Consider the following 26878-nt stretch of genomic DNA (forward strand, 5'->3'; position numbering starts at 1 on the left):
GGATAACTGTTTCTTTTCAAGAAAAGCCAAAGGGCCAGAGGAAAATAGTTTTATTATATCCACGTTTAAAAGAGTAGGGGTGAACTTGCATGCAAAATTAGGTTGGTTTGGGTGGGCTTTTTTTTTTTTTAATAGAACAAATTCTCATCTTTGTTCATTACAGATGCTTTCAAAGTCACTCTATAAACTTTCTCACTGCCAGGGATCAAGCCAGGTACACGCCAGTTTAATGAACTAGATAAACAATTGTGTCACCAATGTCCTTTGTCAGGCCATTCTCAGTAACGCGAACATGTTTCTTGTCCAGGTCAATGTGGAAGACGGCTTGCTCCAAAATAGGCGTTTTCTCTGCTTCTTCTTTGCCAAGGACTGGAACACGGCGTGGCCCAAGCACAGGATCATCAAACCTCATCAGCTTCACTTTAGAGAGATCTGCAGTAGAGAGACTGGCTAGTTAGGCTACAGGATCTACACACAAGCTGATAAGCTAATATCAACTGAATTAATCAAAGCAATACTTAATACTCGGTACTTCTATATCTACTCCAAGGAAATACATTCTCTCGGGAATAACATTCATGTTAAGATTTACACCCACTACAAAGATGTCATTTAGTGGTTACACAGCAAGTTATCAGCAGAAATGGGGATAAACCACACAGAAATACCAACTCCCAACACCACACCCTAAGCACTAAATTTGCCTTATCTGGTTTTGGGACAGCTATGAGTAACTGAACAGTTATGGTATCATTTTCTGAGGAATTAATTTCAGAGACTGGGAGAAAGGGGAAGGTGAGAGTTGTTTTAAATACAATTCCCTATTAAAATGCACACTAATAGAAGACTGCTAAGCAGACCAAGAAAAATCTCTAGGAAGCCTGGGACCTTTCAGCCAAGCCTTCCTCCAAGTACAACCCCCTAGCCCTTGTGCACCAACAGAACAGTGACACCTTCTGGAAAAGACAGGGTGAGAAAGTCACTGTTTAATCTCACTTGTTTTCAATCATTTCAAAATATCCACCTAGCAGAAGGCTAGTAGATATGCGTACACATCTACTACGTATGCAGTGCATTTCCCCCACCTGTATTTTACTACATACTTTATCATATATTCCTCTGTGTGCACCATCATCAGTATGTAGTTGTCTTTCTTCTACAGATAAACATTTATATTAACACAAGTTGTTGAAAGATACAGAAAGAAAAAATTACTCTGCTGTCACAAGCTTTTGGATGAGGTCCAGTTTTCCTTTTTACACCCAGCTCACAGTGCTTCAGATTTGTTTGATTCTTAATTCCTGCATTCTTCAACAAAAACACAGCTGCTGTTCCTTTAAGAAAGCTATTTTCATTCATTACACTGTCCAGAAACTTAATGCTTGTTTCAACAGTGTCTGACACGAAATTTTATCATGCTATTCTGTGTTTTCCTAAAGTATCTTTCCAAGCAGGTGGGTAAGTGAGGAATACTAAAATTATCAACAAGTAGGCTAGAAAAAACATTGCTTATTTCCAAGAAAAATCAAGGAAAAGTACTCACCCTGAAATACTGCTACTTACAAAGGCCACCTTTAGACTGCCAAGATACCACAAACATTTAAACTGACCATAGCAGCACTCCTAAGAGGCAGCTTTTATTCCAACTGCAACAAGGCAAAAAACAGGAAAGGGGCCAAGGTTTTCTCAGTGCCACGTAACGAGACAGCGACAAAGATGAAAACAGCATCTCTCCTCTTCTGTCTTGTCAGTGCACATCACCTCAAGAACTTAGGTGGCAGCAGAAAAGCCCTGCATAAATTTACTAGACAGAAAAGTATCTAGAAAGCAAAGAAGCAAGAGGAGGCAAAGTAATTATTGGCAGCAATCAGGATTTTTGCCAAAAAAAAGGAACCTCCATAGAGTTGAATTTTTTTCCTATGATGGAATTCAGGTTCCTAAAGCACAGTACAACAGCCACTTCAGAGCACTCGACATGCTCTAAGTCAATATGCCATAGCAAAAGCAGCACCCCCAAGCTCTGCCTGGAGACCTTTATCGGAGCCATCGCTGCACCACCACTGAGGCACCAACTTCTGCTAAGCGAGCAGTGATGACGCTGTCAGACACAGCAGCAAGTTCTGGCTCCCCAGCTGCTCTCGCTTGGGTCTCCACTACTGGCAACCAGCTAACACCAGGGGATGGAACAGGCAGCGTTACAACAGCTTAAATGCAAAGTCAGGTTCACAGGTGACGAAATGCTTTTGTCTTAACGCTTTCACGCTGGAATCCACTATTGCCCATGGGCTGAGTGCTCTCAAAGAAATTCTTCCAGTACTTACTGTCTCTCTTATGACTGCAGAGTTCAATGTTTAACAGCTGAAATAAAGTATTAGTGCATAAAGAATACAAGAGTAGAGAGGAAAGAAATAGCTCAGAGGAGTCAAAAGGAGTATTAAACTAGTTCCCACAGAGGTTGCTAGTTTGAGTTTGGCATAAACAATGGTAATTGGTAGGCTATTGAGCAACTCTTCAGTAATCCCAGTTTTAAGTGAACAGATAGTTTTCCACTATGAACTGGGACAGAAATTATTAGGAGCCAATGTAGCAACTGTTAAATTAATTCACCTTAGGCTAAATAGAAAAAATAAATTAGCTAAATTTTTTTTCAGCCCTGGGCTCCAAAGTAGAAGTGACAGAAGCTGCCTATAACCAGTTATGGGACTAACCCTTTTTCTTGGAAATTCAAAATACAAGGGGAAATATCATCCATATTAATCTCTGGCTGAAACTAGGTTTCAGTGTACCAGTGGCAGAACAAAAGACTAATGAGGAAAACCCATAGAAAAGCCTGCCTATTTGCAGATTCTCTCTTTTCTTGTTCACTCAAACACAAAACTTCTTGCTCTTTTCTAAGCATCTATGACAGCAGCACAAACTTCAGCAGCTTTGTTTCCACTTCTCTCCTGGAAACATTAATCTAATCAGCATGTGATAGCTGTATGCCTGTGCTAGTATTTTACCTTTGATTCCTCTGTCCATCTTCATTAAGCGTCTGATCACTGTCTCTCTATTGTCTCCTTGCCTGATTTCAATTTTTGTAGAGAAGTGGCCATTTGATGGTTGAGGGTTCACCAAAAATACAGACACACTGGGCTGAAAGAAAGTTAATACAAACATTAAAGGAGAATCTGTATTTGTGATCCAAGCCTCAGAGGAAACATGAAACTATAACAAATAAACATCATCTACCAACAAATATTCTGGATGGATAAACTTCATGTAGAAACACTGACTGAAAGTGGCAGAATGCAAGCACTCCCACAACTCTTCTAAACATAAGCCACAGTATACACAAGTTTTTAGGACATATTCAGTGAAATCAATCAAATTTTTACTTTTGAAAAGTATTAGTTAGAAATATTCATACATGATACCACTGTTGCAGAGTTTCACTAATCTTACGTTACTCACTAATTCCTCCAAGACTCCATGACACAGCTGTAGGAATACTTTTGAAAGGTTCTATTTTTATGCAACTGAATGCCATTTATTAGCCCATTATAAAGCTAACAGATAAACATAGAAAGTATTAAAAAACACTTTAGGATTCAGCAAACAAGTAATACAAAGTTTCACATGGAAATTTATAATACCTTAAAACAAGTATAATAAGCAACACAACAATTTCTAAGTAACAGTTGTGAAGTGAAACTCAGCCATACTTGCACAAGGCCTTCTCAATTCTCTATTTTTGGCCTATGTTTTAACTAAAATACAATCTACCTTATCTGAAGGGCAGTAGTTGAGGCATATGGCGAACAAAACAAATACAAGAATATGCTAATGCTCAGGTCACCTGTTTTTAACAGTCTTCAGGTCAAATCATTAAACTCTGCTGACTGGAAGAGCCTTAAAGATAAGGTACAATCACAGTCACATTTACGGCTCTATACAGAGGAAGGAAAAAAGAAAATCGTAATTGCTTCAGGAGATGTTTCTTGTTTTGAAGGTGTGTTGGATCAAAGGCAAAAAAATCCAACGTTCACGTCTGATTAAAGTTTTTAAACAAAAGCAAATATGCCATTTATTTGTTTGTTTTTTTAATTACGTTTTCAGACTTCCAGTATCTGAATTTCTGATTTTACCTCAGTTCTGAATGTGGAAAATGGTTTTCCAGGACAGCAGTCTTCTTTTATTTTATCTTCTGCTTCAGAGGCAAACTTTACTTCAATGTGATCCAGCTGTTACAAAAAAAAAAAAAAGGTGGGGAGGAAAATAAACAGGAGTTTAATTGTTTTGGAGGGAACAACAGGAGTTACCAGGCCTATCAAACAACTGTTCACACAGCAAAGCGGAAAGTAAATGTGCATTGACATAAGGCAACAACAGCACACCCAAAATCAGAACATATTGTTTGGAAGGGACCTCTGAGGGTCACCTAATCTCTGCTCGAAGTGGGACTACTGCCCACACTGGACCAAGTCTGCCCCCGAGGACAGAGATCCCCCAGCCTCTCCAGGTAGCTAGTAACTAATACCACAGTACTGCCCTAGCAAAAAACCTCTCCTCATGGCCCGTCTCAGCCTCACAAGCTACAACTCCAGCAGTAACTCCCAGTTACTGTCCCTTGTTTGACTATCGGCCCACTACCAAGAAAGAGGTTGGCTTTATCATCTTCGTAACTCCCTAAGTAGCAGAAGATTCTCCGAGATCTTCCCCTCAGCCAATCTCAACAAGCCCACCTCCTTCAGCCTCTCGCTGGAGGTCACGCGCTCTAGGGTCCCCCCAGCCATCTCGACAGTCCTCTGCTCAATGGCCGCAAGTCCTCAACAGCCTTTTTAAACTGGGGGTGCGGAGTTGGGGAGGATGAGAGGGGGGCACAACACTGACACATACTCCGAATTCAGGCTCAGCAGAGCTGAGTGGAGATGGATGACTTCCCCTGACTTGCCAAATCACGTCCTATATAGGTAACTCCTCCTAATGTAGGTCAACACGCAGCGTGGCTCATTTGCAGTGACAGCACACTCCCATTAAGTTTTCAGTAATTTTGAAAAGTCCACAGTAACCCCAAAGTCCTTTGTAGCAGAGCTGATGGCCAGCCAGCCAGTTCCAACTTGTATAGAAATGTGGGGTAATTCTGCCCTGGTGCAGAACTTGACAATTGCTGTTGAACTTCGCAAGATTTCATAGCCCAGTTCTCAAGTTTCTTTAGATTATCCCACATGAAAGATCCACTGTTTAACAGATCCACTGTTAACTGGTCCCTCACCCAGTTCAGTGAGTTTTGCAGATTTACAGATATTTTAAAATAAAAGTTGTTGCTCGCTCTTGACTTCGCTCCGATATGGGACAAGTCCAATAAAACCACATTTATTTCATACTGTACAGGTTACAAGATGAAGTTTTGCAATATATATGTATTTTCTAATTCTTGAAACAGGTGGGGGGGGCTGAGGGGGTTGTTTTTTTGATTTGGGGGGGGTGTTGGGTTTTTGTGTGGGGTTTGTTGTTTTTTGTTTGTTTTTTTTTTTAAACACAAACCTGCCTAAGCTATCCCCTCATTAACATACTGCCTATTGAACTAAATTTTGGTTATCATATGAAGCAGCATAACTACTACTAGACTGGCATCCATTTTACTATATACCATAGTTTTAAAAGCCCTGCCCAGAACCTGCTTCTTGAAGAGGGCAGGGTAATCTGCTACAGTTAACGTGCCATTGTAAGAGTCCACAGTTACAAGGCTAAGGACTCTGATCATTCTTGCTAGTAATGCCTTGAAACATCTCCTTCTCACTTCTTCACCTGAAAAAATGTAAGATACTGGTTGGCTCAGAGAAAAACGTCTCTTCAAAAGTGTCACTGGACTTTACTATCACAGATACAACCAGCACTGCAGCAAAAAACACCTCTGTTTTGTGGGAACATGTTTGTATACTACACACCTACCACTGTGTCTCATGCCTATATTTAACAGATTTATACACCTACATTTGACAAATTTAAACAGCAAGATCAAAATACAGAAAGTTGATTAAAAAAAAAACTATTACTTGAGCAACGTACACCCAGAAGTTAATGTAAACAGGCTTAGAGCCTTAGGAAAGGCTGGTCCTCCAGCTATCCCAATAAAAAAAACGAGTAATGAATATGCCAAGTATATACAAACCTCCAGGGAATTTGTCAAATAGACAATATTCTCCATGAGCACTGCATGTTCATCAAATTCCAGTTCCAGATCAAGAACACGTGAACCGTTCTTCTCTAGATTTTCCTGTCAGAGGGGAAGAAAAAAAAAAAAAAAAAGGATTAAAACCCTCCAAACGCTGCAAGTAAAATGATGTTTCAAAATGGCAAACTATCTACATTAGTCATGAAAAGAATAGGCTTTTAAATATGAGAGCTCTCTGCTGGCACAACATGCTAACATAGGAGCAATAATTTTCTTGTAACAGGGTTTCTCCTACAGGGAGTCAGTGACACTGATGGGAGGAGTAAGAGCAATTAGAACACATTTTTAATATAGAATTGAAAAGGTGTTTGACATTCACAGTTATTTATAATCCCTACTTAATGTGCAGGTTGAGAATTCACAAAATAAGTCAGCATTTCAGCGGTATTTCACAGGAGGAAATTCAGTCTTATGACCTAGTTTAAAATAAAGGACAAGCATACAACAACTGGACATGTTCACAGCAGTTGTAAAACAAGTTCTCTGCAGGGAAATAACAACTACTTTATATGTTAACATAAAAGTAACTTAATTAGTCCAGAAAGCCAACAGCAACAGTCACAAGAGACGAAGTATTAAAGGCAATATAAAAACCACGTGAATTTTTTTTTTTTTTTACTAAAACAGAACTTCCTCTTCGGAATTTAATCTGTCCCTTTCCTGCTCTCATATGCTGAGCCAGCTGTTTGCTTTGAAGCTCTGCTTTGCCAGACTCAGCATGGCTGTGGTTTCCTTGTCAGTTTAACGTGAAAGACTCCCTATATTAACACTGAATTGCTTCCCTTTGTAAATCAAAGTTTCTTCTACATTTAAGCTCTCCTTTGACGAATAGGAAGCACAAGCAGAAATGCTCCTTGTACACTGAAATTGCTGAATAATTGGTTTCGGAGAAAAACAGACTGATGTAGGGAGTCTGAGCTCAGATGTTTTTATGTATTTATGTGAAATTGCTTACTGCTCTTTAAAAGTGAAAGGATCGATTATTCGGTAAGCCTCAGCATGCTAACCCATTCCCTGCGCGCGCAAGGATCACTAACTATTGCCAGACTAAGGACATCAAAAAACAGGGATGTTCCAGACCTAACACACTTGTAGGATTGAAAGCTTGTCTGACCTTTTCCAACTGTATCAGTTGATCTAACACATCACTACCTCTCTTTACAAACTTCACTTATACAGGAAGCTTCATAGCTGCTTTGTGCTCTCTGTTCCTCTGAAGGCTTCTGAGCTACCATGGAAAGGAATAATTAGAATAACCCTAGAGAGAGGGCAAAAGAGCACCTCCATTTATAAAATATGACAAAGCTTACAAATAGAAGACATTACATGCATTTTAAAAATCAAGCCAAAGCTTAAGGAGAAAGAGTAATACTTTTACGCTTATTAAGATTTTGTCCATTACTAATCCCTCTCAACTTCTACAGATCATGAGTAGAAGTCAAAATGGTTTTAAAAAGGGGGGGGCAGAGTAGCATTGTTTTTATTTAAAATTTTGCTTATTCTTCTCTTCTTGAACCTTCCTAGTTGCTGTACTGAATTTTTATCTGCAACAGCAAGCACAAAAAAAATTTATTTAAAAAAAAATGCAAGCCATGATTTTCATAGCCTTGCATGACTCTGGGAAAATAATAATGTTTTTATCACTGATATTTCATAAGAAGGATACACAAAATTCATAATTCCACGCAGGGCTCAGAACAGTCCCTTTTTCCCCTCCCTTAAATGTAGTGCAATCAATTATCTCTAGCCTTGTTCTCAACTTTCAAATGTTAAGCATTTTTATGTCTCCAGAGCAACACCTTATTCTCATTTCAGCATGAAAATCTGGAAAAGTCAAATACGATGCAATTCAGATGTAGAGGAACCCACTTGTATTTGAAGCAGAGATTGTATAACCTGCAAAATACACAAACTACCAAGCCTCAACTAGACCATTAGCTCACTTGGGCCAATTCATGTGGAGACATTTTTATTGTATCTTTCTTCCAGAGATGTCAAAGAAGTTTATAAACAAAAACATGAAGATGTCAAATAAGCAAGGGGCAGGACAGAGACTGAAGTCAAAAGTTCGTAGGAGATCCAGGAATGAAGTAAAGGAAACAACAATACCCGTGCACAAAGTTACAGATTATCGTTGCCTTTGTCTGACACGTTTCATTCACAAGAGCTTTTCCTATACAAGAACTATCCCTCTGACACTTACCTTAATCATAGCAACAAAAGGCATAACCTTCTTCATATACTTCTTCAGCTCTGGCAAGGTGTTAAGCTCACTGGCAATTACTTTATTATCTGGCAGTTGACCTCCACTGACCTAAGACATTGATGAACATCCATTAAAAAGTATAGGTGTCATTAAAAAACTTGCCCTTTAATATCATATTCCCTTCGTGCTTTCCCATAAATACCAGCAAGGTTTGTTGTCATCATTGATTCCACATATAGCAATTTTCTCATCCCTTTGAAACATTTTAAAAGTAAATTTTTAAAACTTTGACCAAAAAAAACCCCAGATAACTACTGCCATTCAGGCAACTCAGTATTATTCTGCATTTTTTTTATCCTTATTACATCCAAAATTTCAATATTTGCAACAATCCTATTTAGTGCATCAGACCAAACAGCAGATTTTAACACTGACGCAGAAAAAAAGCCTATAGAATGCCCAAAGTTTAATACCCCGAAAACAAATTTCACATGAGGAATATTGGTTTATCTCAATACCACAAGTTGGAAAAGTCACAACTCTATCAGCTACAATACTGATTTGTTCAAGCTGAGAAGGATGGTTCATCAAGATGCCAAAAGCCACTCTTAGCAGTTTCCCCATGTCAGAAGCACAGATTCTTCTGCTTTCAGAAAAGCTTATTTCTTCTACATATGACTGACGTATTCAATTTCAACATATTTATTGTAACATCACTGAATAATACACACCTATTCAAGGACCAAAACAACACTTCTAAGCCCACTTGCATAGCAAGGCAGCATTAATCTGTCAGTCAACAACGTTTCCTCAGAAATATACTTGGGAAGAATATTTTAAAAGCTATCCACTTGCAAATGAAAAAATAACAGAACATGGGCCACTTTTTACTCAGATTGTCAAAAACCAATGAAATCATACTGTCAGATCAATTACATTCCTTGGGACATTTTCATTAAGCACCAAAATTTATTGGGCAGTTGTAAAAGCATAAAGAAAATTAAAACTGTCTTGCTTTATATTTAAATAATTTGGTAACGAATTACAGCTTATAAGCTTTTTACAGATAGAAAAAAGGACCCCACAAAAAAGCAGGTAAGCAGCCCAAAGAAACATGAAAGGATGACCACCTGATAGTGCTTGCGCAGAACTGATAAGGTGGTGTGCTGCCAAGGTGGGTAGTTCTTTGCCACGTAGATGGTACAGTGAGAAGGCTTCTGTGAAGGTTCTTTAGTACTTTTCTAAGGAAACAAAGGAAAAAAAAATTAGGAAGGAGTCCTGAGGCAATACAGAATTATTAAGTACACACACTTATAAAGATGAACTAGTACACTTCACCTTTCCTTTCACAGGTGCCATGTAGTTCTTGAGACGGAGTCGGAGGTCATGAGCTGCTTCCATGAGGTACTGAGAGGAGCGAATTAATACCTCATCCACAGGACCTGCTGTCGGCCATGAGGCTCTCATGATGGAATCAGGCTTTGAAGAAAGGATGAAGTGACATGCACTGAGATGAAAACACATCGGTATCTGGTGGCTTTTCAACCCATTATAACTTGACTGGAAACTGGAGTTTAGACAGTTTGAACCTCAATGAGCACCCACCTCTAAGTAGGTTGTAAAGGAATAAGTATACAGCCAACAAGCATTTATTTTCAAGTGTGTTAAGGACTATACATACAGTTACACCTGCCATATAGCTACCTAACTTCATCTACAAGCACAAGGCACTTAAAGTTTCATGCATAAGTGTAGGAATATTGCATTATTTGGGTTAAATTTTAGATCACCTCTTTGTGAGCAGACAACCAAAGTGACTTGTATTAAAGTTGCATATATCATCACAGTAACAGGCTAACTCTGTATGTTCACTGTCCTATGGACAATAAGCTATTATGGCTCTTCATATTATAAGACACATGTTTCTTCTACTTCCATATGAAAGACATCCTTAAGTCTGATACAAGCCTTACTAAAAATCAGTAAAAGCTTAGATCCAAATCAAGTGACAAAACTGAAACATTAGTACCTTTCCCAGCAGTGACCAAATGTGCTCACACAAGTGGGGACAGATAGGAGCCAACAGCAGAGTCTGAACTTCAATAAACTGAAACACCAACTCTCTGTGCATTCCTTCTATTGCCAGCTCACGATATTTATCTTTTGCTGCCTGAAACACAGCCAATGCAACCATCATTAACACACTCCAACTGCCATGGAGAAACACTTAGAAGAAAACACACACAATTCTTTGCTCTAATATGCCTTTAGAATGTAAGCAGCTTAGAACTCAATAATGGATTATTACAAGAACTGTATTTTCCTGAAGCACCTGAGTGTGCATCTGTCAGTCGGCCATTTGACTTTTGCATTAATACGGTACTTTAAAAGTGTTTATTGGCACAGACATAAAAGACAAAAATATCCACAACTGTGTATCAGGTACTATCATCCCGAATAGCTTGCACAAAGATACTAGTAAGTACTAAGAAAAAGGCAATGAATATGATCTATCGTTATACATATAATTCAGCCTACTTAATCACATTCCTGAATACCATAAAGGAGCCACATAAAGGAGTCTCTGTAATTCATTAAGTGAAGTGGCATGGTTCAGCAGACACTCCGGAGACATGGTTTATTGAATATATCAAAAAGCACTCTGCTTCCAAACAATTTTGTTGACGTATTATCTGGATTTCTTATGCAGAGTTCCTTATTACAAAGGAGCTAAAGAAAGGAAACACTCTTTTTAATAGTGTCTTTTTTTAAGCAGCTTTTTGCTCATATTAGATATCAGGACTATTTGCAGCATCACAGTTGTCTTCCTCTAGGCCTTTATAAAAATGACACAAGCAGACCTTTATAATTTCAGATTTATTCCATTAAAGTACTCTTGTTTCTTGGCACAATTCTGATTCCAATTCAGCTGTATAATTAAGGATCAGAGACATCAGGATCAAAAGAAATCCACAAAGTAACAAATACAAAGTGTTAGTTTCTTACACCTAAAAAGATACCTCCTACCTGAAATTCAAAGAAGCCAGTTTTCAGAGCTTCCTTAAACATCATCTTCTCATAATTTTGGTCTGTCTTCATTATGCCTGCACTCATTTCACTAAGGAGGGAAGGGAAGTGAAATGAAAACATCAATATTGCATAGTCTACCCCACATAATGGCATCACTGTGTAAAACAACACTATCAATGTCATCAGTGCAGCACAATCACATAACCTATTCTGTAATGTGTTTTGGTTTATGGAATTCATTAATTTGTAGGAAAAAAAAAAATAGAGATGGTCCTTGCAAGAAAAAAAATGGACCAAACTGTATTATTAGCCTTTGTACAGTACCTGGCAAAGACTCTGTCATTGAAGGTGTTGGCAGGACCACTTCTTAGACTGCCTCTGTTTGCAATCATCTCCTTTACCCACTCCACCCATGTGTAGAGACGAAGAATACCAGCATCAGCCATGGCTTCCACAAAGTTGGCATCTTCAACAGTGTCTCCAGCATCAGCCAAGGCTAAACGCATGCCTGAAAGAAACTGGATCAGCTAACATGGCTGGCATGCAATTAGCTGGTAGATACAGATGCAGGAGGCATGGGACTCAAAATGAATTACAACTAACTTTTCATTAAGAGTTAATAACATGGAAAGTGAATTTACAAACTGCCTGGCCAACTAGAGAGAGATGTCTCAAAGGATGCGCTTTACCCAGGAGAGGTACACTGCCCTCCTTAGGAAGGAAACCAGAGAGACACCAAGAAACAGGAGACTAGTACAATCACTATCCAAAGAACAAGAGCATACAAGCAGGAACAAGGGCATGCATGTATCCACACAGTGTGCATCAACAGCATGTGCCTTATGATTTTTTTAAGTGAATGGGGAAGAATGAAATAGGCACCCTCTAGGAGGTCTCAACACCAGGAGCAGTTCTTGGTTGAAACAGGTGTTGTGCTAACATGCATCCCAATTTTCTAAATAGAGTTCAGCTTTTCAAACAAGAACAGGTGTAAGTGGTAGATTTATTGCAATTCATTACTGCAATAAACCCACTGCTCCTTTGAGAGCAAAATACTAATTTTAGTCATTTTGGCATAATTGAAAACCAGATGCAGGTCAGAACATACTTACCATCTGCAGAAAACTTGTCAACAGCTTGAGTTAGGGTAAGAAAGTTGCCTGTAGATTTAGACATCTGAAAGAAATAGAAGAGTCTTTGTTTTCTCACACATCCATTTTGTTGTTGGATAAGCAAGACAGATGCAACAAGGGTTTGGGCAAGCCATTGAGAAAGTATTTTCTCATGAATCACAGCAAAAGCAATTTAGTAGATCTGAACTAGGTCTCACAGTAAAAGCAGACTAAACTTCGCAAGCGCTCATCTAACTCCTGAATGTTGAACTTGTCCTGAGACTTGCACAAGTCGTTACTACTAAGGTCCATATACACCACAGCTGCAGGGAAACAGTAGCTGCCTTCTGCATCATTTGGGTTCCACCCCAGACTTTGCGAGGCTTTGAAAAACGGGACAACTGGTACCAAAATTTAAATTCCAGAAATTACCTAATTAAAACTTAAATACTACTTCAAAATTGGCATTTTCAGCTCATTCTGCATTGATTTTTCAAGAAGGACTCTGGTGGGGTTTTCTGCTTCATATTGGACAGTCTCCAAGGCCTAATTCCTAGGTTCAGGCACTTTTAAATTCAATTAAATTCAATTTCAGAACTTGCATACATTAGCAAGTTATTGGCACAAACTACTTCCTCTCACTACACCTACTCCAATGCTTAACAAAGGTAAAATTTAGTCAAAAAAAAAAAAAAGATTTACATTTTATATTACCCTAAAACTTAACAGAAATGCACTGAAATCTTTACTAAACTGGTGAAGCTATACAAGAGCTAACTTAAGAAAAAGTGTTAGATAGAATTGGAGGAAAGGCAGGTCTTTACCCTGATGAATGAAAAACTGGAAGGCACCAATGAAGAAACTAGAATTTTCACTATTTCATTATTTCCTCCTCTTAAATTACGAGAAGGATTTTTCCAGTCTGGCTGGCAAGTGCCTATTTTGACAACCACAAAAGCCATCTCATACATGAAGCCTCATTATACCTTTTCAGAATTGAGAAGGAGATGTCCATTTGCTCTCACAGCTACTGGCCATTTTTCTCTGTTTGAGGACAAGATACAAAGCATTTGGTAAAGTAAATACATTTTCTCTTTAAAAAAAAAAACCCACACACATTTTATGTTCCAGTTTGGGATGAACACCTTAAGTGGAATCTTCAAAAAAAAAAAACCTATGGGATGTCTTAAAAAAAAAAAAATCAAGGAGTGTCTTTGAAGACTGAAAGAACTACAATATAAGGGTTAGGGATTATCACTGCTGAAATGCAAAGCAGGGAGTATTGCACCTACAATTACATCCATTTACCTCACCTCCTTCTATTCAGCTGCATTTAAAGGCCAGTGATTGGCATTGCCCAACAGCACTTGATAGAGCTAAGTCCCACATATACCTACCACTGGAAGAAGCAGGTATCAAATTCCCCACAACCATCTTTAGTATACATGAGAAAACAGCTTTTCCTACATACAGTTTTATACAACTCTTAAATAGAAGTTCAAGGGAAAGCAAACATAGTATCTTAATGCACAGAACTACATCTTTCTAAAAACACCATGCGATCAGCAAAGATTCTCAACCTGTACTGCATAGTCCATGGGAATATGTATACACTGTTTTAACAATCCTTGAGAAGTAATTAAGAAAACTTAATGATAATAAAGTTACTTAAAATCTCAGTGCAGGAATACGATTCAATACTAGAAAATACACAGGAGGAGATATTTACAGAAGAATTTGACTTTTATAAAAGAGGCCAATGAAAGCTGAAGTTAAAATTTGTTCTCCACTTTTACACATTTGCTTTTTCATGTGGCTACCGAACTGAGCATTTCATGCCTCCATAGATAGCTAAAACAAATGAAAAATAGCATCAAATACCACAATTCCAACATCGGCTGCATTTGGATTTAGGTCTAGATGCTGCTACTCTTAGTATTGTCTCCACTCTCAAAGGAAGAAAAAGCCCTAAAGAGACACCAATGCTGTTTCAATGTTTTTTACACGTATCCTCTAAAGAAGCACCAAGCCAAGGTACTGTTCAGTTAGGACATATAAATCCTTAGGTTTGCTCCAGAGCTGATTGAAACTGCCAAGTCAATGCTAGAATTCCAGTGTTTAGAAGAAACAGATTTCAGCAAGTCAACCAGAAGTCATATTATGCAGTTAGATTTCAGTTTTGCTTTAAACAATGTTTTAGAATTTGTATGTAAGAATCTTGCATCCTAAAATCTTTAAAGGATTCTGGAAAAAATGGGAAATAATGGTAAAAAGCCTTCAATTTCAATAACATCTACTATAGACAACTGTAACAAAGCTGCAATCAGAATACATTTTTCAACCTAATTCTAGGCCAAAAAAGCCATTAGCAAACATACCAGAACCACAAACTCTCCAGCTTTATCTCCTGCACACCTGTTTTGCATTCTCTCCAAACTTACCTTTGATCTGACCACATAGCCACATGATTATAGAGGTAGTATGACAGATGATTTGGAACAAGATCTTTGCCAGAAACTCTGAGATCCACAGGATACCAAAATTCAAACTCCTCCTTTAGCTTGTCCAACTTTTCTTTTGGAATCTCTGTTTTAGGAAATGGAGCTGCCTTGAAGAAGACATAATCCCAAACTTCTTTGCTCATTTGATGTGCCCTGTACAGAATTAGTCCCATATTGAGATGGCAGTAAAAGTTCCTCTTACACTCCACAACATTTTGAATAAGACAGCTTAAAACTGTTGATTCATTCTCACAACATACTCCATGTGATAAGCAGAGCAAACGTGGACAAAGAGTGTACAGGTACTTTGTCTAGATCAGATGAGCGAGTCCAACATCAGAAACAAAATCAGAACTCAGAACTGCTCAAGCCATGCCCTTCTTAAAACACCCTTTGATACTTCCCAATAAAGCATGAAGACTCCCATAAAGAAAAAGTAGTTAATAATTAAAGCATAATCTTTAATGTCCTGGAAACCTCATTATTTCTTTTCCAAATGCCACCCCCCCACCCCCAGCACCACTTGTGACCTTAACTGAATACTGAAAACCTACTACCAGTACCTAAATTTCTCTGCCCTCCCTCGCACTGGGTCATATAGCCATTCCTTCTGGCTTCCACAAAAGTAAAAGAGCAGGAGTACAAGAGAATTGCTGTACAATTCAAGGTCGCCTCCTACACGGAAAAATTAGTGGTCTTTTCCCACTTTGAATGGAATTAATCCATTCAAAATTAACATTTACTGTAAGACACATTTAACAATTACTAGAGGTAGAATCCACAATTTTGAATGAAAACGCTGATGAGATGCAACTTAGACCCACAGTTCTGCAGCCACTGGCCTGCATTAAAAAAATATCCTTCTTGCTTCTACAGAGATTTTTATTCCTAGCTCCTTAGAATTTCATGGAGTCCACCAGATACTACCTGCATACGTTTCAGATTAAGTAATTTCAAATCAAAGTTTACTATTTGTTAACATCTACTAAGGTGCTTTGGCCTGTATTATGCAGAGAGGAGAAGCATTCTGGATCCAAAGTACCTCCAGGACATATTAAACAACTAGTTCAAACAATGGTCGATACCACCAGCCTAGAATAAAGTCTTACACGCACCAGTTTGCTGGTTTAGATCTGGTAGTTATTGTTCTATGCTTTAAATTACTGTTGTGTGCTCTGACTTAGCTTCCATGTCTGGTGCCAAAGATCGCTGTAACCAAATGGTGACTGACATGACGCACCATAAAACCCCTTTTACTTTACCCCACAGAGTAAGTCTTAGTAAAAAGTGTTTGCTAACACTGTAAGAAAGATGTTTATCTACTCATGTAAGAGTACACACTAACATATACACTTAATTACATCAAATCTATAATTCAGGGCTCAGGATGCTCACTTCAAAGTTTGTTTCCAGACATGACTAGTACATAGGTAGCCTCTCTGTAATTAGAGAGGTTTGAGCCAAAATTAAAACCTTGCCAAGACTTTCAGAACTATTTCTGTTTGTAAGAATCTTCACCTTGGAAATGGTTTTCAGACTAGTTATAGCATTGAATAAGGCAAGTTCCAGTTCTGATGTGTAAACTACTCCAGAAAAGAGTTCATAAAACATGCAGAATTAGAGCATAAGATTCAAGGCAAGATTGGCAGTGTTTTTTTCAATTCCAGGTGAGTTGTACTATCTCAACTCTGATCTCTATCACTGAAAGTTCACAACCACTCCAACCAAGAGGTCACAGAGCAGTCTTAGGAGGTATTTTGGTACAAATGCCTTCTCCCTCTTACTTTGAAGGTTTCCACATACGAGTTGTGCATAAAAGATGGTTCTAAGCTTCTAAGAGAGTTACCAACTTTTAATACAGTGACAAAAACTAAGTGCTAATCTTGCCCACTTTGTACACTGAAGCATACAATTTTTTATAGTTGCAAAGCAGTCTCAATAAGCAGAGACGCTTCAGCAGCCACTGAAACCAATCACTCAAAGACACCTGGCAAGGACCATTTCAAGGCAAGTCAAACAAGTATTAAAAAAAGTGATTTACTCTGCATACAGTTCTGCTTTCAGGGACATTCCTCCTCTCTCTCTGGCCACCATACTCCTTTTGCTTTCCTTATTTCCCTTCTGCAGATTTGCTGTAACTTAGCTAACAGCAGGTTAAGTTTTAACAACGATGCTTTTTAAACACAAAAGCAAAGAATCAGCCTGCTTGGCAAGTCCTTGTCAAAAATAATTCAGGAGATAAGCACACCAAATTAAACAAGAAAACTCAATGATTCACTCTCCTTACCTGATGTCTAGAGGAGATTCTCCTTGGCCCCTCAGGTTACCTCCCTGTAACAGATGAGCCACTGTGTAATAGGCCATGTAGATAGTCGAGTCAGAGAGAGACTCTATCAGCCACTGCTCATCCCAAGGTAATCGGGTACCTAGAAGAGATGCAAACCAGGTATCAGATACAGTCAGTATCATCCCTACTAACAAGCGCAACACTCAAGCATACATAAGCAGTTTATGACTTTCAGTGGAACATATATATATATACACACACACAGGCAAGTACTCATGCTTATGCTTTTAAAAATCCTTTTTTTAAAAATTCAACTTATGCATTTGAAAATTTTGTTGAAGAGAAAATACTTGCTATTTTTGTAGTCAGCTTCTCAGCACAACTGCCAAACAAATTTCAGCTCATGATCGTTTGCTGTGTATTATAATGCAGTTATAACAGTTGTCCCACGTCATAGGCTACACAAGATGAAGGCTAGTCAGAATTTAAGGAGAACACCCAAGAAATGGTATTAGTTCCTTCTTCTGAGGTCTCTTACAAATCAATGACCCAGGCAAAAAGCTACAGAGATGCTGCACAGAATCAGTGTAGTAATGCAAAAATAAAATTACCCCTGGCCACATGCGTTTTCAAGAAAGTGATCCCTTCTCTGGGATGCTGGGTCACGACGTAAATTGGATAAATCTGTTCTACACTTACCTATACTATTTTGGATTCTAGACAGCACTTAAGCCTTCCAAATGAAGTGATGAGTACCATCCTCATGAAGCACTGAGTGGGAAAAGGAGTGTTTTGCCTACCTAAGCCATATGTCCTGGAGCAGGCATGCTCTTGTAGCCAACCTAAAGTAGCTTCAAAATTTCTCCTAGTCTCTTCACAAAACCTGTAAGAAATAAGCTATTACTAATTACTCCTCTCAGCCCTCTTAGACCACCACCACCAGCAGCAAACAATCACTCCGCTTTTACATCTGCTTTTATAACTTACGTCTCTAGATGTTTCAAGCACTCTGATGCCTGTTTCTTCCAGTTCACTTCACCATAATCTAAATACCTACAGTCAGGAAAAGTTTATTGTAATAAAGCAGTCCAGAAGTAGGACATAATTTGGCAGTAACTTTATAACTACAGCTTTACTTCACTTACCACTGGTCACAAAGGGCCACGACACATTCGTCAGCAGACCTCGATATAACTTGTTTCTCAGGTTCCATATAAATCACGGCTTCATCCTAAGAGTTGAAAGGGCAATAAAAGCTAAGATTTAAGTACTTAGCAAAGTCTTGAAAATCCTCACATCTTACTAAAAAGCATCCTCTCCATCCTAATCTGTTTTACAGCATTTAGTGCATGGCTTTCATCACTGCACAGGCTCTCTGCCTCAGTATTCACTTTAAAATGAGGGCTTGACCATGTACTTCTGAGGTATCAGTTCACATAATTTTGTAAAGAGTGTCTCCATGCATGACGAAAAGGAGGACAGAAGCACAACATATTACTCATTGACTACACCCCTACTGATTAAAACAGCTACTAGAAAACTCTGGGGGACAGAGGGAGGAGGGAAGGTAAAGAAAAACAGAACGGTGAGCTTTAATTCTACCTTCACAAACCACATATTCTGATACAGGATGAAGTGTTATATTGTAATCTGAACATAACAATGCTGCAACAACAAGGCAATATTGACTAAATAACTGAAGCCTCTCCTGCTTCCAGTCCTCATCAGGAAAATCTTATTAGAGAGATGACATGATCATTGTTCACTTACTACTCTTCCTTCTCTGCATGATGAACCCCAGAAATGGGGTGTCTGCATGTCACAGACATCCTTTACTGGTAGGCTTGAAAAAGACCGACAATTCAGATCTTACACTTTCAGTATCTTCCCAACTGTATCAAAGATTAAATCAGACCACCAAAATATTTCGTAGACAAGGTGATGGGATGAAGCAGGGAATAAGAGGTCTCTAATTAAGCTATTCATCCCACTTAGTCCAAGAACACAAGGTTCTTCTTTTAGCAGTATTTCATCCTCTGTAGCGATCCAAAGCACCACTAAGAGGACTGCAGAACCGAAACAGAGAGGTCTCTTCAGCAACTCGGCTACTGTGAAAAAGACAAAATAGATAATTTAAAAGAAGCTGCGTGCATACTACCACATACATTATCCACCATCATCTTCTGAATATGTTTCTTGACATCTTGAACTTTTTGTCCTTTGAATCCATCCACCAACATTACCTGTAAGAGATGGGTCAAAGGAGTTGATTTTTTTTTCTTAAATTAACAAGGAATAGGTGCAATAGCTCTTTAGATCAACATAAAGAAGTAGCAGTTACTGCAATCTTTGACATGCAAAAAATAGGAATACAGATTTTTTTTCCATTAAATAGACAGTCATCTTTACCCAAAATGAGTTTGTATACATGTCAGCATACACATCAGCAATCGAACACAGCTAGTCAGAAATAAAAATTGTTGCCAGTTTATAAGAAAACAGCTGAGGAATACATCATAGTAAGCCATTACACAAGTAAAGACATAAAGGAGATTAAAAAAACACCCACACCACACACCAACACACTGCTCTCTTCATACCAGTTTCCAAATCAATACTTGTAACAAAATTGATCAACTCCCCAGAATGTGATCACTTGCTTGGAAACCAGATTATATGTCTCAGTTTGCAGTCCTATGTTCCTCCACTCTCTTTCTTCAATTCCACATAACTCCTCCAACTGCAGAACCTGACTGCAGCAGAACGCTAAATGAGAAGTGGTCTGGGGAAAAAAGAAAAAATCTCCCGCTTTCTTGCAGTCTTCTTTTTTTTTATTCTTCTTTATCTTTACCCGCTTTTTTTTCTCCTAATCAAACTCAGCAAGAAAACACTTATCAAAATCTTTTATTACTTACTCCCTCATAAAACCCTCTCAGGTACACTTTCTCCTTGGCCTCAGCAAGTTTCTCTCTGTCATTCTGGCTCTGGATTTTGAGCTCATCACAGACTGATGGAGCACAAAGGTTGCCATAGCCTGGGATTTCAATGATGGGCACCTGAGAATTAACAAAACAGTGTCAGATATTCAGTTCAAATTACCTCAAAATCTACACAAAGATCTGTTTCCTGGATTTCACAAGCTTCACTAGAAGCAATGCATTGAACAAAACAGAGACAAGTATGTTTTGCTTGGTTTGCAGTCCCTAGGCTGACATGGGAGTCTAAACCAGAGATTATGAAGGGGGAAAAAAGGCAGTCATTACTAGTTACCTGAAAGCATCTGTCCTGCGTGATCTCTTGGCCAAAAGCAATATTAACCAAAGAACCCTAATGGCAGCAGAAGCAGGTGCTAGGGCTATGTCAAATTTCTACTGTATTGTGCTACTCTGTGTGTAAATTTGCAGCATCTATTACTAATCAAGTTATGTAGAACTTAAAGTATTAGTGCAATTCCACTCATCCAATCAAAAATTCCTGGCAGTCCCCAGTGTGACTCCTGATCTGCCCTCCTACAAGCAATAACCCAGTTTTATCTCCTGACATGACACCAGTACCAAGCTGTACTGGTACTTAAGCTAGCATGTGGAAGCAAGGGTAATGCAGAATATTGGGATGGCTTTACCTGTAACTTATGTTTTCTACTGAAAATGGATCCAACCATGAGTCTGCATTAACAGTAAGGGACTTGGGCTCTTTGCATAGAACAGATAGAATAATAATCCAGCCATTAAGGCTGTACGTTTTAACCAACCAACAGGTTATCAGTGTAATGATGCAATCCATTCTCCAAAATAGTAACTCCCACAAAAATTAATACTTTTCTTTATCTCTGAAGTATAGCGTAGAATAACAAATCTTTGCTGCAACCCCTAACGGACCAAATATTACAACTACAGCAAAACATGAAAACTTTACTCTAAACTTTTCAGCTCTTTCAGCTGAGGAGGACTTCAAATAAAAATTCTGGAAAAAAGCATGCACAGTTCTTGGCACACTCCTCATCAGTGAATACAAAATAACATGTACTGCAGATGGACATATTAGGGTGTACTTACTGGTTCAAACGGTAGGACCATTTCATCTTTGATGCCATACTTCACCCTCAAAGCCTTTGAAAGTTAGAGGAAAAAAAATGCAATATGGTTAGAAGAAAAAAATGTTCTAGATTTAAAGGTTTTTATCAATTCATAGGGTCTTTCTTGTACATAGTATTTTATTATAAAGCAGACAAAGCCACTTCCCTGCCTTCTCACCACTTCTCACACTTGAGTTTAAGGCCCGTCTCATTTCCAGGCAATTCTCTGTCATAATTGTCTACATTTTTTAAGAGAGGAAAAACCACTATCGTTCTACCCTGAAAATGAGTGGGACAAAAATTCAATAGCCAGGGATAGCTGTTTAGACACTGATGTACTCTTGAAGCTGTAATAGCAACAGCTACTTTTAAGTCTCATCTGAGATTAAGAGCTCTCTATGAATTTCATCTCTGGAATTCATTTCCACAGCAGGAATTTATTTAAGTTTCACTGGCACTCTTCTATACCTTAACATGCAGCAGAAGTTACACGATTCTCATCCAAAACTCTTCTTGAAGTCTGAGAATAAACATCTGTCCCAGCCCAGCTGGTTTTAACTTCATTTATTTTGAATATATTTGATTTCAGGTTAGAGATAGCAAAACTCCAATTAAAGGGAGTTTCATTTTACCCACTGAATATCCGCTTTTGACCCTCCACACTATGGAAAGGAAACAGAAACAGAAGCAAATCAGTTAACAGACTGACCTGTTTTTTTTTCAAATCTCTCAGGGCTGCAATGTCATCCGGAGAATCAGAGGGAACACTTGTTACCACTCCAGTTCCTTGACAAAGAAAGAGATACAACAGATAAAAAGATTCGTCAACACGTATTGAATGCACAGTGTGCATCAAACAGGCTTTGGCAAGACACTGCTGTAAAGTTACCTTTATCTTCCTTGATCGTGAGCATGGGAAGAGCATATATAACTTTGTAGGCGGTGAGAGGCGCAGAAAGTGCAGCGCCAAGAATCTCCTATGCAGGACAAAGGAGTATCATTACAATAAATAGCACTTTATCAGCCTAGCTGAGTAAGCTCTCCTGGCTGATATTCTTTAAATTTGCTGGCATTCCTTACATATTACAAACAAATAAATTAAAATACATATATCTATGTAGTTAGACAAGGAGGAATTACATATGAAAAGCATGCATGTACCATTTGAGACAGTATATGGACTATTCACTGCTAGAAAAGTCAAATACTAGACAATATAGAGAAAAGCGAAACTACTGAAAGTTTAGAGTTGGAAAAAGATAGTAAGCAGGAGAACAGTTTGCCTCCAAATATCTGAAGCACATCAGCATCAAGACAGGAATGAATTACGAAGCCAGTGTCAAAAGCTAGATTAAACAAAGTCAGGAAAAGCATATTGTCAAGACCATTTATGCACTGACAGGAGGTAGTCTAGATGTTGCAGTTGTCTTCTACCTCTCTAACTTGCTTGAATTCACATCATGTCTACTAACAAAGAAACAAAAACTGTATTTTCTACTTCATCCTTCAAAGCAGAAGGAAGAAAGATGGTGACAAGTTTCAGTGAATGGAGATCAAGTGATGTAAACAGCAGGAGGATACTTTGTATTAAGATGAACAAATGCCACTAACTACATTTACTCAAAGCACAGAAGTTAAGGATAGTAAATACCAAACACACTAACGTTCAATTACTAAGCTAAGCAAGCTTCATTCACAAAGATGTACTGGAAATTTCAGCATCAACAGAAAGCCTTTTTCACATAACCCTTTCTAGCTATTACTTTTTTCCCCTCCCTTTCCATTCCCCGTAGAGAAGTCATCACTCTTCCCAGCGTGCAGAAAAATGTTACTTAAAATCATTCATTCATCAACTAGTGCTAAGGCAATAGTAACGCATTTGTCCACAGGTACATGCATCAGGTTGACCTCCCAGAAGTAGCTGTAGCTCAGCTGCCAAGGAAGCTGTCTTCTGCTTGCTTTTTTAGTCACTAAACCCTCCAAAATTTTTGTAATAGTTTCTATATTTTCTTTATAAGTAGAATTCTACCATCACCTTTGTAAGTATAAGCTTCACAGGAACAGATAAGCCTGACCAGCAAGCTGCAAGATGCTTACTTCTCCCATCAGCTCCTTGACAACAGGTACGACTCCATTATCTTTTGTAAAGCCCTGGTAGGACATGTTCCTGGCAGCTCTTTGGGTACAGATAAAAATATCCCCATTCACAGTTTCAAAGCCGATGTACTTCATATCTGGGCGAACCCAGCAGTTAGTCTGTCCAAACATGGTCTCTGGTCTGAGCGTAGCAGCCACCAAGAAGATATTTTTCCCTCTTAGGCCACTGGGGGGGAAAAAGTATTTTATAAGTCACCAAAATAAAAACATTCAGGGCAATACAGAACATGCTTTTAAGCTAATATGAACCTTTAAGAAACATTTCCTAAGGGATGAAAGTGGGTCATTAAGTTCTTTGTGGGTTTTTCATTCTTTTTTTTTTTTAAACTCCAATTTTGAGTTCCACACAGACCAGTGAATATAGCAGCTCAAAACAGAGACCAAGTCTTTGAAGTGACAGAAGTAACAGGGTGAAATTAAATTCTGCATTAGGCAAAACAGACTGTCTAATTTAATGGTCACTTCTGGCCATAAGATAGAACGAACCTATTTGCCATTATGAATTCAAGACCTACCTTAATTTTGCGGGATAAGGATCTAGCACCTTCATTTTTATTAGCGTATATTCTTGAGGCCCAACACCCTACAATTCACACAAACAATGCAGCAATCAATATATGACATTGACTTGAGCAGTAAAGAAACTAAATCCTATTCTGTAGTAACCTAACCCAAACGTTATTTAAGGTGCTGATGCTTTCTTCAAAGTAAATCGTATTTCCATCGATACAAATGGCTGTTTACTAAAACACAGACTGGAGAGAGAGGTTATACTTTATTCCTATGTCCAAAGATTTACTCGTGACAGCCACTATCTCAACAACACATAAGTTAATAACAGCTTATTTGTTTTGTTTCAACAGATAGATAATGAATGATATGATGTAGTGATGCTGCTGGCACAAATTGCCAAATAATCACAGAAAACAGCTACAATGGAAAATACTATCCATAGTTCAAGACAAATATTCTCAATAGATACGTTCATTTAATTTTCACATGTACTGACAACTGAGAACCGATTCCTCCGTATGTACAAAATATATTTTGCTCCAAGATACAATTTATTTTTCTATTCAGTATTTAAAATCATAAGCAATGCATAAAAATGTCAATTAAAAGTATTACCTCTCCTGTTTGCCTGTCATGATCCATGCAAGGCTGTCCATCTTTTGGAGAATAAATTGTGTATCTAGAAAAAGGTATGTTTCCATTTAGTGGCAAATACAGTAAGGCGTAGACCAAGAGAAAAAAAAAAAATAAAGATAGACCTTTATGAAAAAGGACCTCTTAACAGTATTTTCAAATTTTGCATCAATCTGTTTGCACCGATGTCAATGTTCAGTTTTTGCAAGAGCTTTCAGTATTGGCCCTATTTTGCTTTGAGTTGGTATCCATGGAAAAACTAAAACAGGAACACAATCTCACACACTTCGCTAGCACAATAAATACACTACTGTACCTAGTAGAGCATTTGAAATGAAAGGATTTTCGTTTAACGTGAGTTATAAGCATGTTCTAGAGACATGTCATAGGGTTCCACCTTCGGTAAAGCTGAGCTTATCCATAGTCACAATAAACTCAGAGTTGAGTGGCAGGCTTACCGTTTCCCAAACTTAATCTTATTTCTTTCCTTTAATGTAAGAAATTGCCATCGTACAAAAGAATCATAGTAAGGATTAACGTCTGTAGTAACGAAAGAACGCCTCCAATCCACCTGAAAATGCATAAGCGTCTCCGGTAAGTAAATCCAATAAAGAAATTCAAGGAACCTCACAATAGCAAAACTATTATCATAAAAATAAAGAGAAGTTTCTCTCCAAAAAGATAATGCAAGTACATATCACACAAAGCGTGCATGCTTAAAAACATAAGTATGCAGCCTGTATGTGCATGGTCTTTCAAAGCTGAGATGTCAAAGACTCAAGGCCCTGTATGCTGACTGAATTTGAGAGATTTTGTAGCAGTTTTAACCAATCGCTCCAGCTAAATTTCAGCACTACCTTGTTTCATAATCTCTATATGTCTTTATTTTTAAAAATCTGTTGTCAGCATGCAAGTATCTTTATTTAATATCACATCATCACTCTTCCTAAAACTACTGTCACCACTGACTACAGAACAGTTATCTAAATAGGGGAACAAGAAGTGCAAGTCGTAATTCCTTTATTCGATTCTTGTTTCCAGTTGTGATCATTGCATAGGGCATAAGCTCCATATAAGAAAGCACTTAATTATATTACCCAAGACTATTAAAAGGTTAAATGAATAATTCCAAAAATACCAGAAACATATCTAGAATAATGCTGGTATTATGCAGAAAATCTTCTTAAAGGAGAAGCAGCATATTCATAAAAATAAAGACCACACAAGTATGGCTGCTCGCACAATTGAATTTTAGATTTCATACAGTTACCTTCAATCCCATGCTTTTCAGATCCTGGACAGCAAGGGGAGGGAAATAATCCAGCCAATGCTCAGCTTCAGAAAAGCTGACTACTTCTTCATCAGAAAGACCCAAAGACTTCATGATTCCCCACTGGTATTTGGAAGAGCCAGTCTTGGCAGCAGCCTTACTCTGAAAGGACAACTGTGATTAATAAAAAGTACACGTTCCTGTATTCACAATAGCTTTATATGCTTGAGAGCATTTTTCTCTATTAATTTTTATTTCCAGATATACAGGTTAATACAAATATTCTAGCATCCTTTCTCTAGCAGTGAAGATTATTAATCAGAGTTTCTGATCTACACTATTTCCTAGCTTGTCTTCAACTGTACATACATTAACCCCCCTCTTTTCAACTGTTACATGCTTAGATCTGATACAGCTGCAGAAAGGGTGTGCCATGACAAACTGGCAAGAAATGACCAGTTCACTGAGGTGCTGGTCAAACAAATGGGTGTGTTTACCATGAAAAGGTAGAACAGTCCTGCACTATACCCTTGTATCAAAAACCTTTTCTGCTGTTACTTTGCACATATTACTTTTTCCAGCTATTGTCCTTCAAATATCTTGTTTCTCTACCCAACAGCAACTTACTACCTGCAAGAGTAGGCAAGATCACATCTTCTGTTGATGTACAGCAGACAGAATCCCCAACCTAATGCTTCCAGCATGACGATCTCTTTAGCATACACAAACAATATACATAAGAACATCTCGTAAGTTTTTCCTAGACTTGATTCTTTTCCTTGCTTTGTGATACTCCCAAAATCATAAGTCTCATTTAAATACCTGATAAGCCAAAATAGTTTGGATGATTTTACTTAGCATATCTAGCCAGAATAGG

The 26878-nt window shown here is 38.2% G+C and overlaps 1 protein-coding gene across 2 annotated transcripts in view; it reads right to left on the reverse strand.

The window, feature by feature from the left end:
• LARS (leucyl-tRNA synthetase) overlaps positions 1-26878 on the reverse strand; it is a 32160-nt gene continuing 5282 nt past the window's right edge. For both annotated transcript variants that reach the window (XM_019473870.1, XM_019473869.1), the window contains exons 5-31: positions 26002-26163; positions 25190-25302; positions 24714-24777; positions 24101-24168; positions 23526-23751; positions 22318-22405; positions 22138-22214; positions 21409-21462; positions 20269-20409; positions 19519-19596; positions 18499-18584; positions 18341-18406; positions 18154-18236; positions 17354-17492; positions 15007-15219; positions 13552-13609; positions 12566-12629; positions 11778-11961; positions 11451-11541; positions 10453-10593; positions 9762-9902; positions 9554-9664; positions 8421-8531; positions 6155-6259; positions 4128-4223; positions 3003-3135; positions 1-432 (exon numbers count right to left, since the gene is read on the reverse strand). In XM_019473870.1, coding sequence (XP_019329415.1) covers positions 227-432; positions 3003-3135; positions 4128-4223; positions 6155-6259; positions 8421-8531; positions 9554-9664; positions 9762-9902; positions 10453-10593; positions 11451-11541; positions 11778-11961; positions 12566-12629; positions 13552-13609; positions 15007-15219; positions 17354-17492; positions 18154-18236; positions 18341-18406; positions 18499-18584; positions 19519-19596; positions 20269-20409; positions 21409-21462; positions 22138-22214; positions 22318-22405; positions 23526-23751; positions 24101-24168; positions 24714-24777; positions 25190-25302; positions 26002-26163 — 3099 coding nt within the window. In that variant the 3' untranslated portion in view covers positions 1-226. The remainder of the gene's footprint in view (positions 433-3002; positions 3136-4127; positions 4224-6154; positions 6260-8420; positions 8532-9553; positions 9665-9761; positions 9903-10452; positions 10594-11450; positions 11542-11777; positions 11962-12565; positions 12630-13551; positions 13610-15006; positions 15220-17353; positions 17493-18153; positions 18237-18340; positions 18407-18498; positions 18585-19518; positions 19597-20268; positions 20410-21408; positions 21463-22137; positions 22215-22317; positions 22406-23525; positions 23752-24100; positions 24169-24713; positions 24778-25189; positions 25303-26001; positions 26164-26878) is intronic.

The sequence above is a fragment of the Aptenodytes forsteri genome, unplaced genomic scaffold (genome assembly GCF_000699145.1).
Source record: "Aptenodytes forsteri isolate BGI_AS27 unplaced genomic scaffold, ASM69914v1 Scaffold54, whole genome shotgun sequence".
Classification (NCBI taxonomy): Eukaryota; Metazoa; Chordata; class Aves; order Sphenisciformes; family Spheniscidae; genus Aptenodytes; species Aptenodytes forsteri.